The sequence below is a fragment of the Zerene cesonia genome, chromosome 12 (genome assembly GCF_012273895.1).
Source record: "Zerene cesonia ecotype Mississippi chromosome 12, Zerene_cesonia_1.1, whole genome shotgun sequence".
NCBI classification, from domain to species: Eukaryota; Metazoa; Arthropoda; class Insecta; order Lepidoptera; family Pieridae; genus Zerene; species Zerene cesonia.
In genome coordinates, this window is record NC_052113.1 from 4,872,064 (window position 1) to 4,893,627 (window position 21,564).

General features: G+C 30.7%; 1 protein-coding gene across 1 annotated transcript; it reads left to right on the top strand.

Moving 5' to 3' along the window:
* Positions 1-1,177: 1,177 nt before the first annotated feature.
* On the top strand, positions 1,178-21,274 carry LOC119830734 (probable cytochrome P450 49a1). Its single transcript, XM_038353853.1, has 10 exons — positions 1,178-1,356; positions 5,577-5,755; positions 10,343-10,476; positions 12,802-12,890; positions 13,648-13,758; positions 14,498-14,650; positions 17,018-17,227; positions 17,561-17,708; positions 19,482-19,721; positions 20,748-21,274. Exons 1-10 carry the CDS (start codon positions 1,325-1,327, stop codon positions 21,063-21,065), a joined length of 1,614 nt encoding a protein of 537 aa, XP_038209781.1. The 5' UTR covers positions 1,178-1,324; the 3' UTR covers positions 21,066-21,274.
* The last annotated feature ends 290 nt before the right edge of the window (positions 21,275-21,564 follow it).

Here is a 21,564-nt window from a genome sequence, read left to right on the forward strand (position 1 = left end):
TTCGCTTCTTCACAAATAAGTGTTCTGAAATATGGAATAAAAAATACTTTCCAATACCTGTAGTTTAGCAATAAGTAGTTGATTAATAAATGTGTTTTAGCTTATTAACGTACATAAATAGAATTAAATTTTACACATTAAACTTCTTCGTTTCGTAAGTTGCTGTGACTCGGCTTTAAAATAGAAAGCCAGAAAAATTCGGGAAGCCTACGTGATTTAAGCCATGTAAGTACGATGAATTCATTGATGATCTCTTGTTCTATGAAAGACGGGTTATGGGAAGAAACTATCACTATATATGAATAAAATGTTATTCATTACGTAGATATGTCATCTGTATTGTGAATGTAGCATCTTAATTTTTGGATACATAAAAACGACAGATATTTGGAAGTATGAACATTATTATTTTATTTTTTGTCCGGTGTTATATATTTTTTGCTTCAATATTTGTATACAATTTTATTCGTATCAATAATTGTTCTTAAGTATTTTAAACGTTATTAGATAATCATTCGGAGCGATACGTACGGTGTCAAATATCCAAACTCTTAATTAGATAAGCTAGCTTCATACATATACTTATTTAAAATATTAATCAAAACTAAACATATAAATATCTGTTTTATTTTCTTAATTTACCAAGCAAAAGGCAATTCTCTTCATTATGTGTTTTTTCGAGGACAAAACAAAATAAGTTTTAAGCATTAATTTTATATTAATTAAAATATTCTCAAAATTAACTTACTGCAGTTGCAAATATGAACGTTCCTCTGGACCTTGGTGCCTCATTAAAACAAAAAAACGTAAACAAAGCAATGTCCAAAGTTCAATCCTAGTGTTGTGAAGCACAGCAATAATATCGATAAATAAAGTTTCGGCACAATATTAATTCATTACTCTTCTTAAATTAAGTTCTTAACAATAAATTATTGAAATTTTAAAAGACAAATGGGGATGGTGTCACAAGTTTACTGACTATAAGCGGCTTTTTCTATCTAGCTTCTAATAAAATTACAAAACTTTTTTTTATGTACCTAGCAATCACAAACATAATATAAAACAATACGAGATTTGGCTAATAAAATAAATGTAAATCCAATTGATGATGAGTAGAAATTTTATATCGATATCTACACCGTCGACATCGACACTGCTACATCACTATCGAAGTATACAGAACGGACGCCACTCACACGCACTACACGTGAACCTCTCGGAGTGACAACACTACTGTAAACAAATAAACGGTTTTTTTGATTTGTTATTCGAAGTATTATGTGCGAAGTGGTTTTAAGTTGAAACTGATATCAATACTGTAAAAATGGCAACGGGAAATATTATACGACAATGCATGTAAGTTATAATTAATTTATTAATAAATGTCATATTATCTTTGATTTTTTTTTTTTTGACAGAATTAATAACTAAGATTATGAAACGTTTACAGTGAAATCCTTATACATTTTGATACATTACAGTTTTAGTAATGGATATTTTAAACAGGTTTTTAATAGTAATAAATAATAATATATACACTTCAAATTGAACGCCGACAAACACTAATTCGCTAGTCGTAAATCGTAAAACATGCGCGACAACCTCTAAAATTCAAGCCGCATATAAATGTTGTTTTTTATTACGATGTATATTTGTAAACGTAAACAAAACTGATTCTAGTTCTTTTCATCGATTTTTCTTCACCTTTCGGCAACAATGTTTGACATTGACGTAGAACATGATTTATATATTCCCGCCAAAAATAGAAAAAAACTTTTTTTTCCAAAAACGAAAACGTTCGAAAGAAAAAAAGTCATACGGTCATTGATCTCTAAGTGCGAGTGACTTTACATTCCTAACTGCATTTGGCATGAAACGGATGAATGTGAAATTCTTTATGCAGTATGTCGCGTATTGTTTAAAAAATATGTATTACAAAAATTATTTTATCAGAGTTGGTTGGCAGTATACAGACGACAAATCTGTTTCTAGCTGACGATTTAATGTTTATGTTCTATAAAAAATTCAGTTCTAAAATTTACATTGACATTTTAAAGTGAAAAGAAACATCGTAAAGTAAAAAGAAAAATGAGAAATGTCTGTTATTATTACAATACTTTGTTCCATTCACTAAATTTCTATGATCGCGAATATATAAATGCAAACCGCTTTCGCAAATAATGTAAATTAACTTGAATTTAAAAAAGTTGTGCTAGACATGTCTACTTTCTCTGCTCGCTAGTTTGATATCTTCCGACTCTGCAATACAACAGGTTAACTGTATATAAAATTATCTAATAGAAACTGTTACGTAGGTACACACAGGTATATAGGTGAAATTTGATTGACATTTCAGCCAATTTCGCTTCGCTTTAGCTATGTATGAAGTTTCTATTATTTATGTTGTATTCTATATTAATTTATGTGCTTTTGAAAAAATAAAATATAAAGACATCGCGTATTTATTACTACACATAAATATCTATTCCAAAAAAATAATTGTAATTATCTGTATTTAATATTAAAATAAACGTTTTCATTAAATACATTGGCATGTGTACACGGTACTTGTACAAAAAAATATTTTGGGGTAATTTTTTTATGTCTTTCCGAAACTTATTCGAGTCTGTCCGGACTTTCACTAGCAGATAGCTGATGTACCTAATAAGGATTAATTGGGCTTATTTTTATTACAACTGCATGTTAAAAAATATCAATATTTACTAACACGCAGCTAGTCGTAATACATATAAATTACGTGTCACGCAGTTTGATCCGTTTTAAAAGATAGTATAGGATAGTTATATTATTTTAATTACGAAATTTTTACCCAGGCGGATCAGGGGTGCGTAGCTAGTTATACTACATATATCGATGCCTTCTTCCTACAACTTTACCTATAGCGATTTGTAAAGCACTTATTTAGCTTATATATATTATGCAGTATTGTTTTACAATTAACAATTAATAATGCTTTATGAATTTTAAATCTAACCGTAACGTAAAACAATACCTACGTTTAATGAAATTCAAACAAGGTTTTAAAATCATGGAAACATTATTTCAATATTTTTTATACAGAAATTTTTCAGAATTAATACATGAGAAGATGAACGATGAATGAATTAAGGTGGTCTTTGGGAATCATCATTTATTAGATTTTTTGTTCTTATTGTCAGATTATGGAATATATTCGTAACCAATTTTAGGTTTAGGCAAATATGGTAGTATCATGATAAGACATTATAATGTATCAACCATCGGATAATAATGAATAAACTCAATAGCTGCTTTTATCTTTTGGAGATTTATCAAATTTCGTCCAACAGTTATTGTCCTCATCTAAGTGGTGATATATCCAATGAACTATAACTTAACATATATATACTTGTATACATTCAAAAAGCCAATATAATTAAATGATTCCAGACATAAAATTTTATTAATATATAAGTATATATAGCTGACTCGGCAAACGCTCTTCTGCCTTATTCTTATCATTCAGGGATATGAAAAATACATGCTGGCCGACCCACCCGATGTAAACAAATTTTCATAAGAATCGGTCCATTTCGGAGGTGCATGGAAACGAACATGACACGAGAATTTTATATAACAGTAAATAATGAGAAGATGCGACCGTTTTGTTTGTGACTCATATAGGGGCCTGTTGCGGTTCTTCTTATAAATGCAATACGCAACCCCGTATAAAACCAGTTCAGTAATTGCAGACTGATGTTTTTCCTTCTTGTCCTTGAACTTGAGCGATGTATTGAATTCCATAATATAGACAAAGAGCTGAACGATTCAATGTTATTTGTTGTAATATTAGATTTTATTATATTTTACATTTTTCATTGTATAAGTTAAAATTTTATAAATTCAATGCGTGCGTGATTTCAAGGTAATTTGTTAACGTTAGAATATAATTGCAATTTTGGTTATTATTATTTTAACGTTTTTATTATTCTATATGTATATGAAGAATGAAACTATAGATGTAATTTAACATACAAACATTTCAATAGTATTATTTTATAAACAGCATCAAGCTCTTTGTCATAGCGTCTGATAAATTGTATCTAGAATGCATTCTGCGTAGTTAGCTAATAGCCTATTTCAAACTGGCCTATAAGATGTATGTCTTAATGCATTATCTTAGAGTGCATTATATTTTGCTTGGTAAATAACGACATCATTTGTGCTCAGTTGCAGCCGTGTGTAGATAGAGGCTATCATTAAATACTTTTTATGACTAAAATAAACATTAATCGAATACTTAATATTCCTATAAATACTTCAAAACAGACCACTCTTATCTATAACTATATAGATAGCAAAGATTTGTTGTTCATTATGCAAACATTTTTTTGTGCAATTTTTAACGAAAGTCAGTCGCAAATATTACAAAAAAAACATTTAAATCAGGTCACACAGTCAAATTTATAGGAAAACGTCAAAATATATGGGTCAAATGGGTAGATAGTTTTACTGTGTTTTTATTGCTTCAATATAGCGTTTCAATCGTAGTTTTATGAACTGCCTGATACACATTTACGAATTTACGAATGTATTAAAGTATGAAATACAATAAGTGAGTTAAATCGAGTATACAATTTCGTTTCCTAAAAATTCGACTTCAAACTACATTAAAAATGGGGCAAACTGTATGATTGTCTATACAGTTTTTATAATGACAAACCCATTAGTTCAATGTACCTACATATTGTCAATGTATTTACGCATAGTAAATGTACGATGCTTGAGAAAAAGCAGTTGGTAATATGGTTTTCTGTTTGATTTAAAATTTAAATTCCAACTTGCATTATAACCCAGACAAAGGTAAAAACTGTTTGAAGAATAAAAACACATTCTATTAAGGTAACCAAATATAGGTTATAAGGGAAATATAATCTTAACACTATAAAGCATTTAATGCTATAAAACTAAAAATTAATATTTACACTTTAAGCATCAGAAATATATTTTTTTATTATTTACGCTCTCCACTTTTTATCAAAGATAAATTAATTACTAGAGATCAAAAAAAATTATTGCTTAATTGTACTAAATGTCAAGTTTTTCATCTGTGTCGTAAAATTTTTATGACGACATCATGATAGAACTGATAAATAAAAGATTTACCATTTTCATGCTACCTGGAAAACTAAAAGCTTTAGATAATATTTGTAGGAATCTAAGGAGAAATCTACCGAGTTTCTTGCCGATTCTTGTCAGTAGAAAAACCAATAAGACATATGAAATAATTAGCTGCACCCCCCGGTTTCACCCGCGTAAGTCTGTATTTCCTAGGAATCGATCGATAAAAATCGGTAAATAATTAAAATCGGTTCGACAAGTAAAAAAATTACGAGGTTAGTATGAACAAACACAAAAACAGTTAAATTGATAACCCTCCTCTATTTTGAAGTCGCTTGATAAACCCTGAAACAAGCCGAATCCCTGGTTTTTTATACTATACAAATGATATGAACAAAAAGATATGAATAATCGTTTTACCCAATACGAAGCTCAGATATTACCCGCTGCGTTTTAAATGTGAGTTTTCTCCTCAGGATGTCCAGGCATCGCCGGCTTTCCACCTCATCCCCGCGAAGGACATCAACATCTCCGCAGCGTCACAACGCTGTGGCACCAGCTATTAACCAAGCTAATTACAAGCGCTTTTCCGAGATCCCTGGGCCTATAGCGCTGCCGGTTATGAAGCACCATGAACACGTGCTGCCGAGGATAGGTAATATAGCTATTGCCCTATTGCTTGCTACTTTATAATGACAAAACACATCGGTCATTCTCAAGTCACCATATTAATTCTATAATCGACCCAGAATATTCATAGTCTACGACTGAAGGCAGATGCTTCACATTACCAATTAAATTCTATAATTATTTTTAATCTATATGCAACTATATTTAATACTAGACACTCGTCCCGGCTCCGTCTGGATATCAAGATTCCTGTTTTATTCCAAGGGAGCATTCAATCGGGGTAAAGAGTATCCTATCACCCAAGTCAGCTCATACCCTGTCTGTATACCATATGGGCGAAGCCGGGGCGGACCGATAGTTGTGTATATAAAAAAATCACTAGAAAATTATTTCTATCAAGTGTGAGAGACTATGATTGACTTACAATACTTATTACGTACTAGCTGTCCCGGCGAACTTCGCAACGCCATAGAATATTGTTTCGACATATTTTCCGTATCGTTTTCTTATAAATAAAATAAATATTATCAAAATAAAATAAATCCGTTCAGCCGTTCTCGAGTTTTAGCGAGACTAACGAACAGCAATTGATTTTTATATATAAAGATTAGAAAATATTATGTTACCAAATAATGCAATCCTACTAATATTATAAATGCGAAAGTTTGTAAGGATGTGTGTGTGTGTTTGTTGCTCTTTCACGCAAAGACTGCGGAACCGATTGCAATGAAATTTGGTATGTAGACAGCTGTACAACTGGAATAACATATAGGCAACTTTTTATCTCGATATTTCTACGGGATTTGGACTTACGCGGGTGAAACCGCGGGGCGCAGCTACTTATCCATAAAGACGTCGCGTTTAATGTTATTCTACTTATTGTTTATTAATTATATAAGTCGGAAGAGTCTATCTAGTCTACCGATATAAAATTTGTAAAATAGAAGATAACGGACGATAACATTTTTCTTAGAATTAAAAAGAAATGGCATAACCAACTACATATTAAAATATATATATAACACAAATTTGTATCATTAGATATTATAAAAGTCCCCGGCTTCGTCTGTATACTTAAAATGCAGTATCAATTTTTATTCTTATTCTACCAATAGATAGCGTGGATCTCGAGGAAGGTTTTAGAATATAATTAATAAGTTCTTAAGTTTAAAAGAACGGTTCGACCATTTCGTCTTATTTCTTTGTTGTTATGGCACAAGCAGTGGCGGATTTTGGGGGCGGCAAATTTGGGGAACGATTTTTTTTTTTTTCACCTCATACAAATCAAAAGGATTTTTTACCAAATGTTTATTATTTTTACCAAGTGTAAATAGCATACATAACCCCGCCCATACATCATTGAGCTTCGATTAGCTCAAAAATATACCGAAAAATTATTTTACATGCAATTTCAACGAAATTGTTGCATTGTAAAAATAATGTATGAAATGACAATTGTTGAGGCAAGGGCGGCAAAAACTATTCAGCCTATACCCTGGAAATTTGTAAATCCGCCACTGGGCACAATATGTTCTTTCGGAAAGAAAAAACGTACCACGGTTACGCCGGGGCGGACCTCGTTATTATGACAAAAATCTTGTTAGATGTTTATTACATCTAACAAGATTTTTTTACATCGAACAAGTATTTGTACTAACAATTTTCACACCGTGATACTATCGGATATAAATAAATCAACAATACAATTCAATATACTAAATGTCAATAATATTTTTCGTAGCATATGAACATATCTGCTAATAAGCTCAGCATGCATACATAACTTCACCACATATGATAATTAATTAATGTTTCTCGCAAATAGGTATTACCACAGATAACATGCTACTATACCAGCATAATTATAGTATTACTAATATACTATAACATAACCAAATAATTGGCGAAAATTCATACGTATTGTCAATAACATATTATATTAAAAAATGCACTTACATATAGAAAATGATTTCGAAGATGATGATTTATTTAGTGTATTCCCACTAGTGAATTTCATTCTGTTGTTGATCTTATTTGTGTACTAAATAAAATTAATGTGCTATTGTAAAAAATATAGTATGGATGTATGGATTTTTGTAACTCTTTCACGCAAGAACTACTGAACCGATTGCAATGAAATTTGGTACGTAGATAGCTGGAAAAATGAAGTAACACATAGGAAACTTTTTATCCCGATATTCCTACGGGATACGGACTTACACGGATGAAACCGCAGGGCGCAGCTAGTTGTACATATGTATACTTTTTTGTAACATTTCATAATAATTACTACTATCTTAATAGTCTCTTTTAATGAATAACATAAAGTCAAGCACATTTTAGTCTCGAATCGTTTTATATAAATTGTAGGTACCTTAATATATCTATAAGCGATCAAAGTCACGGGCTAAAACTATTTATGGTATAAACAAGAGCAAGAGTACATCCTCGTTAGGGCCATTCAATACACGGTGAGAGGATATGCCTCATTTGCTATTAATAAAACGTTCTTACTATACTAGTAAGCTCAGTTTGATCCGATAAAAACCCGTTTTTAAATGCGAATTGCATAGTTACAGGTTTTTTACTTTTATTGAGTTTCTTTTGCTCTATGAATCCACATTATAAAACCATACATCAATAAGAGCTTAGAAGTTAGAATGCAATTTAATGTTTTATATTATCATAAAAATCCATTAATAAATGCCATAATAAACTCGGTTTGTTAAACAAATAAAAAACAACAAACTGTCAATTAAAATAACTCAGCGTTACATAAAACAAATTATGCCATGCACTTGATAAGTATAACAATAATTAATTGTTATATAACAATCACGTAATCACTATTTATATTTTGTAAATACAGCCATTTTGCATCAGTCACATAATGATTTGTTTACATCCACGAATCGCTAATCGAATAAACGAATGATGTGTCATTTGCGAATTCATTTGCAATGCAAAATTGATTTTATTACTTTTCGATTCGTCACCAATTGTAAACATCGTGCAACAAAATGTCATTTAAGTTAAATGGTTTTTAATTCAATTTATTTGTAATACCAATTTTATTTGCAATAATAATAGGTAAGATAGATAATTTGTCATCGTCTTTTTGTATAATAAAAATTGTGATTTGATTATTTGATATCAGAGAAATTATGGTAGTCGTACAATGATGTATTTCCAGCATGATATTATGTAACGAGGTTACGGTACCGTAACCAAGACTTATCAGAACTGGGAACAAAATTGCTAAACTTTTCGTTTCGTACATTCTCGACAATGTAAGTCGAACAAAATACGCTGTAAAAATAAAACTAGATTTGCGAATATAATCAATTGAGAACACGAGTTTGAGCGGGAAATCACTTCTGCGCCGCGTGTTTGGGGCCGGTTATACGCATGTTGCTACTATATCGTTGGTAATGTGTGTAGATCTTATAATTCTTTGATAATAAAGATTTTGAAGTGCAGATTGTTGCAGCCAGAAGTATGATAGGTGTATAACCGGTTACATACGTTTTTTACTTCAGCTTTTTTAACGTCGATTGATACAGTCAGTTATGTTTTGTAGCGTCTAGACTTATTAAGTAGAATTCTACTGTTGTTGTAGGCGTTTGCAAGGCCATTTATTATTCATGATTTATAAGTTCATGCTACTAAATATATGTGCTTTGAATGCATTAAAACATATTTAGAAGAATTAAAGACATAAGAAATAATCTTTGCGTAATAAATTCAAGTATTTGTAATAATATTTGTAAAAAAATTATGTACGTGTCATATCAATGGTTTAAGCTATCATTGATTAATAACTAATATATGTTATATGTGTACACTTACTCGTTTTAATAATGAACATTTTTTACACTCTGTAGCCATACATTTTTTAAAATATGTTCTTCAAATGATGAAATACGCTCATATTTCAGGACATGTATTTTTTATGAAACTGAAATGTTTCAAGCCAAACAAGAATTTATACAAATATTTTATAGTACAACGCCCATACATACGAGATAATTTTTAATGTTTGTTTGGTTCTTGGATTGCGGGATTTCATTTTATTTAAACGTTAAGTAAATTGATAAAGACATGAAATTTTTTATAAAAAAACCTTTTTTGCTATAATTTTTCTAAAAACCAAAACAACTTGAAAGTTTAATGAACCTTTGCATTAAACTCTCCAGTTAATAGGAATACTGTAGAGTGTAGTGCCCTGAAACTGAAAATATTTGATATTGTTTTCTTGTTAACGTAATATATTTTTTATCTACGTCACAATGTCTAACCGAATCTTCAAAGATAGTGGACCATAAAGGTCAGTCCATTAACCATCCATCAAATATGTCTAAGATACGTCTTATTTCTTTGCGATGGGTTTATGGGATAATGTTCTGGCTAAACAGACATTGTTTTATACAACCCATTAAATATATGGTCCATAAAAATGATACGGTTACTTTCTTAACCTATCGATAAAATAATGTAAAAATAAAAATATCAGAATAACATAAGAAATTTGGCCTAAATGGCACAGCTAGTACAAAATAAATCGTAATACGTAATTATCGTATATTTGATTACATGAATTATTTATTTACAGGATGTTTTCATCATGCTGTTGGACTTGGCTTGCTAGATGGACTCAAGGAAAAGTATGGCAGTCTGGTTCGTTTGGCGAAAGCCTCCAGAAAGCGGCCAGTGCTTTATGTATTTGATCCTGAATTAATGAGAGAGGTCAGTATAAAATAAGATAGTCATAAGTTTAGGTACATTTTTAATTACAAAATTCGAACTATTATGCATAAAATAAACGTAACAGAATAACAAATTATATTTGATTTGTATAATCACATTATGTCACTTGTTATGTAAATATAAATCATCTTTATAAGAATTAACCTTATTTGTGTGAAACGAGAAAACAATAAAATACAATTTTTCTTCGTGAAAATTAAAAATGAAAATTATTAATCTAGCAAAAGCTCTCGCCGTTTGACAACGTTCTTACAATCTTGTATTTATTGTTGGAATAACGATAAACAAACGATAGAATCTTTATCTCAGCAATCCGTAAGACCGGGTACCCAAATGTTTCTTAGGCATAAATTATTTGTACTAGAACAATCATTAATCTTCACTTCTTTTATAAATTGGAATGTGTATCTGTTTGTCTTTCTTTCACGTCGCAACCGATTTTCTACCGACATCCATGTTGGTGAGACATTTTGTAATCGCTAGGTCGCTAAACGAGCGAATATTTAAATTTTTATGTTTCAAATATTAGTTAAATTTCGAGAGTATGTAGATTCAAATCAAATTTTAGCACTAACAAATTTATGAAACAATATGTAACTGGCTTTGTATCTCAAAACAAATTGACAAACGATATGTTATCAGTATCATTTAATATTGACGTAATAAGAGGTCATATTTACATCGTAAATTATTAGATTGCGACCATAAAAACGAATTATTGTTACCGACTTTATCTCGTGTTTCACGCTTTCCATTTATGCAAATATAAACCTCTCATATCTTTAAAACATTTTTGAAAGACAAAACATTCTGTGTAATTGTAACCTTTGATAAAAAATGGAAAAATCACCTATATTTAAGTACGTCCCCAATAACTGTCTCTCAATATAAATTTCAGTTCAACTTTTCTATTGACATAATATATCGTATATAAACATACGAAATATACCTACAGAAGAGTAGTTAGCACCACATTCAAAAGTGACACATTCAGAAAATGTTATAACTGTTATAACCTTTGAGTTAAGGTTAACGAAATTAAATAAAACACAATATCAAAAGACACGTTCTACATATTCTATATTAAAATCACGTACACATATTGCAATTACGCTATGAAATAATCAAAAAAGCCTCGAATCCCGATGGATATCAAATTATTCGTTCTAATAATTCATATTCACCACTATTTGACACAAGTAGAGGTTGATGGCTTAATGGCCGTTGACACCGACGCGAACGTTTGTTTACCTTTTTGTTATTTGTCTCTTACAATAACAAATAACCGCAAGCACAGATAATTGAATACTATACCCGCAAGTTACTTCCTTCCGTAAACATCATAAAAGATTATCTATTATTAGACTTTTAATATGCAATTGACTTATGGCTGACGTATTATTTTTACTTTGTCTGTATACTAGCTTTTGCCTGCTGCTTTGTAGGCATTGAATTCGGAGTAGTTTTGAGATTTTATCATACATATAACCTTCCTCTTGAATCAGTCTATCTATTAATAACACACCATCAAAATCCGTTATGTTTTTAAAGATCTAAGCATACATACAGACGCGGGAAACGACTTTGCTTTGTACTATGTAGTGATAAATATAAGTATGAAATTTTTAAATGGAACGAGTAAAAATAGTGTATTTTTTTTTACTTTAAAAACCATCTTTACGTATCCACTTGTTAATTTTTAACACAAATCGGTGACTCCATAACACATTTGCGATTCTAAGGTCGCGACCTCGTTTATTTCGAAAGTTAGAACTAGGACGTTTGTTTTAGATTCGCAATTCGCATACGCAAGTGTATTAATTTTATATGAATACGTAGAATCTTGCGGCTTTGCCTTCATCTGAGTATCACAGGTTTCAAGAATGTTTTGTTTTTACTTTAAAAATATACCAAGTTCTTAAGAACTAATGAAAATGATACTGATTTCTCAATCAATTAATGAAAAATGTTCCAAACGAACTCTTTTGTAAAACATCCATTTATCCATCTAGCGAGGTAAATTAAGGTCTCAAAACTTGACAATATAAGAAATACGGATACCTTCATTCGACGACATTCAACAGATTAAAAATAACTGTAAAAATTTACATGCGCAATCATATTTTTGTACTTATTGTTACGATTCGGTGCGCTTTTCGGCTGCTTATCTGACGCCGGTCACGTGCGCGCTAATAGGGTAGTTATATCTGTGATTTATGCTTCATTGTTCCCGGAACGTGTTATTTATTGCGAGGAACTCTATTTCTACTGAACTTTTCAAGTGTTTGTGATTTATTTTAACAGGTCTATAACAGTAATGCGACTGAGCCTCCGACGTGGGTTGGATCGCCGTTGGAATTACAAAGGAAGACGAGTGATTGCCCAATGCACAAGTAAATATTAATATATTTTAATAATAATATTTAGCTTGCTTTACTTGTAGTTGTTTTTTTATTTACAAAAATCCCTTTCGCTGAATAAGGATATAGTTTTATGAATAAATATAAATTCCTTTATTCATTTTTATATATAAAAGCAAATTATGATTAATCTATAAATATTTCAAAAGCATATTTTCGGTTAGAAATTTAGCAATGATAAAATATAAGGCGAAGAAAACTTTGGTCTTATAGCTTGTTCCAAAAGAACAACTTACGAGACCAATTGTTAGTTAATCTTTAAGACTGAGACTGCACTGAATTTATGACTCTGGTACTTTGTTCTTACCAATATATTAGAAATGTAATAAATTGAATATATTTGCTAAATATTATGAAAATGTAACTAAAGGAAAAAATTAAAGAACTCACAATTATAAAATTATAAAAATGTTATGTATAAGGATCTAAGATAATTATTTACGAAAACTATAAAGTGGGTAGGCTAAAACCTTAATATGCATATATTACATATGGATCTCGAAGAGCAACTTTTAATCTATATTACACGCGATCAAAGCCATAGTCTGGAGCTAGTATTAAATTAACTGTGACACAGATAACCATCTGAGCGCTTATATCAAAAAGACAATTAAAACAATAAAATTTATCACAGATTTTTTGGATATAAATGTTTTTTTAATTTTAACTTATGTTGAGATTATGTCTTTGTTAAGTAATATATAGTAATAAAGTTTATGTATTGTTATAGGAATGAATCAAATGCCATATGGTCAGCTCTACATATCATCTTACAAGACGGAACATTACTGAAAAGTTACGAAAAAGCATTTGACGATATATCTGAAGATACAATTCGAAGGTAACCCTTTATATATATTCACATTCAAATTAATTGCCAATGTCTTAATTTCATTTGAAGAGAAGGATAAATTGGTTATGTAATAAACATTGTTGATTATATTGGATTTTTATTGTAAAGATAAGTATAAATGTAGATTATAAAGGATTGTATTCAATATGCTGCGATAACAATAACAATATATTGTATATTATACAGTAAATGATTAAACAGTACCATATGATAACTTAAGATAAAGATTTTGAACCAAATCAGATATATTAATGTAGTACGAAATGTTACATAAATTACTATCATCAATTAAAAATTATTGTTTGTATGCCCAGATATCAAGATTCCTGTTTTATCCCAAGAGAGCATTTAATCGGGATAAAAAGTATCCTATCACCCAAATCAGCTCACACCCTGTCTGTATACCATGTTTCATCAAAATCCATTCAGAGGTTTTAGCGTGATTAACGGACAAACATCTAACAAACAAACTTTCACATTTATAATATTAGTGTGATATATTAATGTTCAATGTTAACTTAGCGGAAGCAAGGTCTATAATCAATGTATGGTTAATGAGCGAATATGTCTTGTTATATTTAAAACCTTTTAAACCTTTTAAAATTTTTGCAAAAATAATACATCAAGTTACACATTATTCGAGAATTTAGGAGTTAAAAGTTTACCTAACCTCGAAAAAATTACAAAAATTAGTTGGTAAATATTAAAAGAACTCTTTATCCAAAAGGTTAGGCGAGCTCCGGCACGCAGGGAACGCGTTAAACGAAGAAATATTAACTGAAGTGTACCGTTGGGCTTTGGAAACCATCGGTGTTATGATGTTTGGCACCAGACTCGGCTGTCTTAACGGAACGGTGCACGTGCCTACAGAAGATAATAGGTAAATATATGCTTTATTTATTAAGCCAAAAAAGGATTTCCAAAAATGTGGATATTTGTCCTTAAATATCGAATTCTCGGTCTTCACTTGGCCGTCTCGTTACCTAATAAAAATAGCATAGGTCACTAAATGTATTTAAAGTTATTTTAATGTTTGAGTTTTATATTACTTTTATAAGTTTAAATTTATCCCTTAAAGAAAGAAAAGTAAATAAATTTGAATATACTTAGCTTCATTTCTAAGAACACAATTTAATCGTTAAGATTAATGATGGGCTTTACGCAGTGGAGTAGTAATTAATCTAAGCCCTTTAGTTACAACGTTATTTCAATGAGCTTTTGATGAATACAATTAGAGTTATTATTTAATAATAGTTGGGATGTATGAAGTTATCATTTCGAGTACTTTTTTATTTAGATCTGGCAGTACATTTAGTTTTCTTAACACGCTTCGCATTTTAATAAAAAGTTAGAAATTTTCAGAATTTTCACATGTTTTACTATATAGCTACGAAATTTTCACTAAAAATAAACGAAATTTCTCTCACCGTATTGCCAAAACCTAAATTTAATCCCAGGCATCCCTGAACGATCTTAACCGACACACGGGTAATTTAGGGTTACGTTCAATTACTAGATAGCATCTTGCAGGCTTAGTCTTAGTCGTAGTCTAAGTCATAGTATGTTCTCACTTATTCGCTTCAGTGTTTTCTCTATGAATTTTAATGAAAAGTTACAAAGCTTAGTTTGACTTCATTTCTGGTTGGAATATCAAAAAGGACAGAGAAATGTGTTCGAGAAACGGCTGGCAAAGATCTTTCTCATCTTTAAATGTTATTATGCGGGAGATTACAATATGTTTTTATATTTTGTTGCAAGTCAAAGTTTTTTTAGTAGAAATATTTGAGGAAATCAGAACGGAACTGTAATCTATTACAAACAATGCCTAGTTTATTGGAAGATACGTTGTGAGCGCTCTGTAAAAGCCAATAGCGTTGTTCAAATTCCAGTAATATATAACAATCTATTACAGATAATTGGTATAAAAGCAGCTTAATTCTCTCCAAAGTCTACGCAAATACGCTATGTGGAATTTGGAAACAGTATTCTCTGGGCAGCATTGTTTGGCGAGCTTACATTAATGTGCAATAAACGGCGTATACTGATTCCCAATTTCTAAACACAATGTGCTATCTTTATTTGTTAAAATAATAGCTTTAAACGAATCATTTTTGTATATACTCATTACTTGCAGTCTAGTCTGAATCTCAGACACAGTTCCAGAATGAAATTTAGTATGAGGGGGATTTAGGGGGCGATTAATCTATCTGGCAAAGATTAAATTTTAGAACTGATAGAAATACAATCTCCTTGCACTATCTCCATTTTCTGTAATGTTTCTCAATTCTAACTAAGTAGTTCTTCTATGCGTTGTTAGGTAGAGTTGAATTAAATTTTTCAAATACTAGGAACAGATATTTAAATAATTCAAAAAGTGTTAAATATATTACACCCTTAAATTTAAAGGGAAAAAACCCTTAAATTCAACTTAATAATCATTATTCGGATATAAGATTTATTATTACAACGTTATTGAAATTTTAGTTTTATGTGTAAAAGACAAACAGTCAAACAAATACACTGTAACTTTATTAAGCCTTGAATTGTATTGCATAGTTAGATTTCCTTCGATTATAGCGACATTTATAGTCTTTGCACGTTTTGCGAGTCGTATGACGAATTAATTGTTTCGCATTAGACTTTGGAATGTTGCATGTACTATGGTGATTTTAATTTACATTTAAGATACATTACTCATTAATTTAACCAAATTTATTATTTTGTGATTAACTTCAGTGCAGTAAAGGCGAGTCCTTTATAATATTTTAAATAATTTTAATTGAAATATTCATTAATAAAAGAAATAGGATCGCATGTAATAGAATATTTGATGGTTTTTACATTTAGTTTAAAAATAATTATTAGTTTTTCTCAAATCAGTCTTAATCAATTCAAGTCTGATCGGAATTTAAGCTTTTTGGTAGTCCGCGTAATTGGGCTTTAAATATGAATAATTTTATGCTAATAAAACTCTCATCTATTTTCGCCAATTCACATATCGCCATGTCATTTAATTCGTATAATGATTTGATCACATATATAATATTTCTTTTCTATTATGACAAAATTATCTTACTAAAATCTAACGTTAATAAATTATGTATATCACATAACTCCATATAAGCAAACGATTTTTGGGCTTTGGTTGAAACTATAACCCTTTTATCATATTTTCTTTAATGCAGAAGCGGTTTATACAGTATGGGTTAAATTTAAGAAATATACGAAAATAAAACGTTATTTCCAGAAGACCAGAAAAGACGTCAATGGACGATGACATCAAAGACCTCTGCTCTCTATCACAGCGTTCCATAGACGATTTAACGGCAGCGGAACAATTAGTGCGATGCTCACTCGAAATTGCTGACGAAAATTATTTAGTCCGGAGCGAAACTACGCTTAGACCAGATACACAAGGGTTTAAGGATGCTGTGAGGATTTTTGATAGGCATTTCAGGTAAGATTATAGGTTTTGTGCTAACTTTAAGTATTTATACTCATTTAAATAAACTGAAAGAAGGATCTCTTATTACTCAGGAAATTAAAGTTTCTACGCAATGTCTAATTAACTATTTATAATAATATTTATTACATTTAATCGGGATAAAAACTATCCTATTACCCAAGTCGGCTTATACTCTGTCTACCAAGTTTCTTGAAAATCCGTTCAGTAGTTTCAGCGTGATTGACGGACAAACATCCAAACACACAAGCTTTCACATTTATAATATTTGTGTGATTAGTGTGATTATCCAAGATTCTCTATATCAGGTCGTTATTTAATTTTCAGTCTCACGGAACATTTCCTAGCTGAAGCTCGAAAGAATCTAGACTCAAGCGATATTAAACCAGAACAGATCCTTCTCGACAAACTAAAACCACTTGGTGAAAAGATGCTCCCCCTTGCAGCTGATGTGTTCCTTGCTGGCGTTGATCCAGTGAGTTTTTTTTATTTAGAAATCTATTTATTTACGGCAAATTTATGTATGTAGGGGATTTTTTTATAGCGAGCATATTCTAAGTCCCGCAACTGAAAAACTGATGTAGTAACTAAACATTTGCATTATAGTTCAGTATATAAAGTAAATGAAATCGCAAATATCAGTTATGAATTGTTTAATTTATTTTAAAACCTCTTAGAGCGTCTACATAAAAACTACTTATAATTTACAAAAATAGATAGAAAAAAAACGATACTGACAATAATGGGGTAAAAATCACTGTTTATTTAATCCCAGCCTATTTAAAAAGAAAAAACATAATACTATATATTCGTTAATCGTATCTTCATTGGAATGGTGAGAGCTTAATTCATTTCCCTATAGATTTTCCCCATGGAGCTAACAGCATGGCCTCGGGCATATTGGTCCATGGCCTCTGGCATATTGGTCTTAGCCTAAAATAATATTAGGATGTTTGAGCTAGAGAACGATGGGAATATAGGTTACCAGAACTCGCCATTAAGTGATCTTTTTTATATTTTCATTGTGTGTAGATCAGATTACCTTAACTAAAAATTTGAAGGAAAATTAACACATTTCCCATTCAAAAATGTTATTTGTAGTAGTCGTATATTAATCTTTATACAAATCCGTTTGGATAACTATTGAACAAATATTTAGTAGTCTTTTCTGGAATACATACTTAGTAATATTAATCATCATTATTCATTAGCCCATCTATGTTCCCACTGCTGGGACACAGGCCTCCTATGCGGAGTTCTTTTTTATGAAAAAAGAAATCATAAAAAAAGTATATATCTTAATATAAATAAATTACATGTCACGTTGTTTGTCCGCGATGGAATCCTAAACTACTCAACCGATTATAATCAAATCTGCACACCATGTGCAGTTTGACGAACTTAAAAGATTTTAATTGTTTCAATTAGGCAAATAGCTAACCGGGCGAAGCCGGGGAGTGCAGCTAGTGTTATTTAATTTTATTTTTATGGCATTCAAATGCTTTATAAAACCTCACAAGTATATGAAATCTAAGCTTGCCAAGTAAGAAACTCAAATATACACAAATTTACGAAATTAAAATACATGTTGAATGAGTTGTGAATTGAAATTTTTCTAAGCAAATAACTGGCCTCATCCAACACTCAAATATTCTTTGATACAAGGGGAATCTTTTAACTATATTATTGAAAACATAAAGTTTCGTACTCTTGCTTTTCTCTAAGGCACCGTTGCGTTTGTAAAGCCTTTGTGGATTTCATATTCCTTTAAATATAATATGTGCCTGATTAATTTTGTGTTTCTCCACTATCAAACGGTGGATTACACTAATTAATTATGAAAACAATGGTATAAATATGTAACATTTGTGATTCTAATTCTAATAATTGTGTATTTATTATCTTGAAATAATAAAGATTTATTAATACTACTTTTTTATCCTCAATTATAATCAAAAATATGCTTAGGCAATGCAGACAACACCAGCTTGTCCCGGCTGATATTAATCGTAAAAGTTTGTAGATTTCAAACCAAAAAATAAAAAGTATTCTCTGTAAAGTAAATAGAGAGTATAAAAGCATGTTTTTCATTATAGCTAGCTCAAATTGAAATCCATAGAATAGCTTTTAATTTGTGCCATTAATTCTTGTTGATGTAGCAATACAATTTATTCGTTACAAACAAAAATTCTTCCCTTTATAGAGATAAAATAGCATAAATAGTACAATAGCATGTTTTTCATTCCAGCTAGCTCAAACAGCGCTAAGCATGTTTTACACATTAGCCCTCCACGCGGCGCAGCAGCAGCGAGCCCACGACGAAATTGTTTGGTCCAGAGCGTCCAAAGACGCTGGTGTGGAAACAAACGAGTTGCCCTACATCAGTGCGTGTGTGAGAGAGGCTCTCCGCTTGAAACCAGTTACGGGCGGAGTGGTTAGACGGAGCGTAGAGGAGTTTGTCGTTGATGGATATGAAGTTCCAGCTGGGGTGAGTTTGGATTTTTTTGTATAATATGCATGTTACATTATGTGTGTTACATTATGATTATTTGTTTGTCGTTTTATGAAAAGATAAATAGAAAACATACAATACAATCCAATACAATATACTTTATTCAATACATATAAATGAGGAACATTAAACAAATGAAGATGAAGAAAATAAGATAGGAAAGAAACGTTTATAAGGTTAAATAGGATAAACATACTTATTTCAGTCCATATTAATCGATATCTCTCATTAGAATTATATGATACGTTATTATCTATTATATTATTTCCAATTAAAGTAATTTCATCTCTCCTCACAAGACAAAATGTAACAGTTACTTTTATTGAGTTTAAAAATTGAATTCAAATATTGGTATCTTGTTATACAACACACTTTCATGTAAATTTAAATAACCTATCTTTAATGCTTTTAAAGCTAGCATTTTATAGGTTATAAAACGAAATCCTCGTCCCAAGTGCAACTCAGTCATTCGACTACATAAATGTGTATATACAATCCTGAGAGATCGTTTATACATAATACTAGTTGTTGATCATGACGTCTATATATTTTTCCTAAAGAGCCCGATTCTGCAGCGGAGTATTTGAACCTAATTGCTGTAAGATAACTCGCTTCAAATTTCAATACACCGTCTTGACACGAGTACAATGGTGATACTACAATGTTACAATTCTTATTGTTTTAAAGTTATGGTTGAATTGACGTACCCAAATAAATATAATAAAGTTATGCTTCATATTATCAGGAACAATCCAATGCATATTCCGATTACAAGGTACATTACGGAATTAGAAAACTTACAATGAACAGTATACATACGTACTTAAAATTTTAAACAATGAAAAGCAAATGATAATTACAATATTAGGATATGATCAACAGTCATTACCAAAATAACTGTACCCATACAAAATAGATGTACATAGATTATGAATAACCTATAACCACATATAACATAATACTACTTACCTAATATTTTTTCTAATGAAACTATTTCTACAGGTGGACATAGTCCTCGCACACGGAGTATCAAGCAAGACTGAACAAGAATGGGGCAGAGCCAAGTCGTTCATACCGGAACGTTGGTGCAACGAAGGTTGGGCGCCTATAAAGGCGTCAAGAGCACATTCCTTCGCCTCTCTACCATTCGGCCAATCCTGTCCAGCCTCCGGCATCGTCTCCCACATGCTGTCGGCTCTCGCTACTCGGATGCTGGATAAATACAGACTAGAATGGCATGGACCACAACCAAAATTAGTCACCAGTGGCGTGAACAAACTCCAACGGCCATATTACTTCGTGCTGCAGAACGCTTCGTGAATTAAAATTTCATCCAATTGGATTTACGACATTTTACGCATACCCTTTTAGGGCAAAGAAGGAATTGGGAATAGCGCAAACGCATGCAATGTGTTTGTTATTATGTATTATTACGTGTAACGGTGTAGTTTTATTTGTTCTGTGTTACATGTTACACTTTTAATGTAAACTAAATATTTTATTGAAATAAATATTTTGATATTATTTCAGATTAAATTTTATAATATCCCTTTTATGCAAGAACTAGTCATTGATATAATATTTGCTTTTAATATTGGGTGTAGTTTAACTACTTTCATTTTAAACTACAATGGAAACATTTATTAACACTAAATTGATGCATGGCAATATATTAGGTAATTTAAAGTGAAAATACCTTGGATGCAATGTTCGTTCTAACCAATTAATTACTGTTCGGTTTGTGGATAATTTATTATTGCACTTTAACTGACCATTGTTTATTAATAATGAGCTGATTATTAGGTGTTAACTGCTTTTT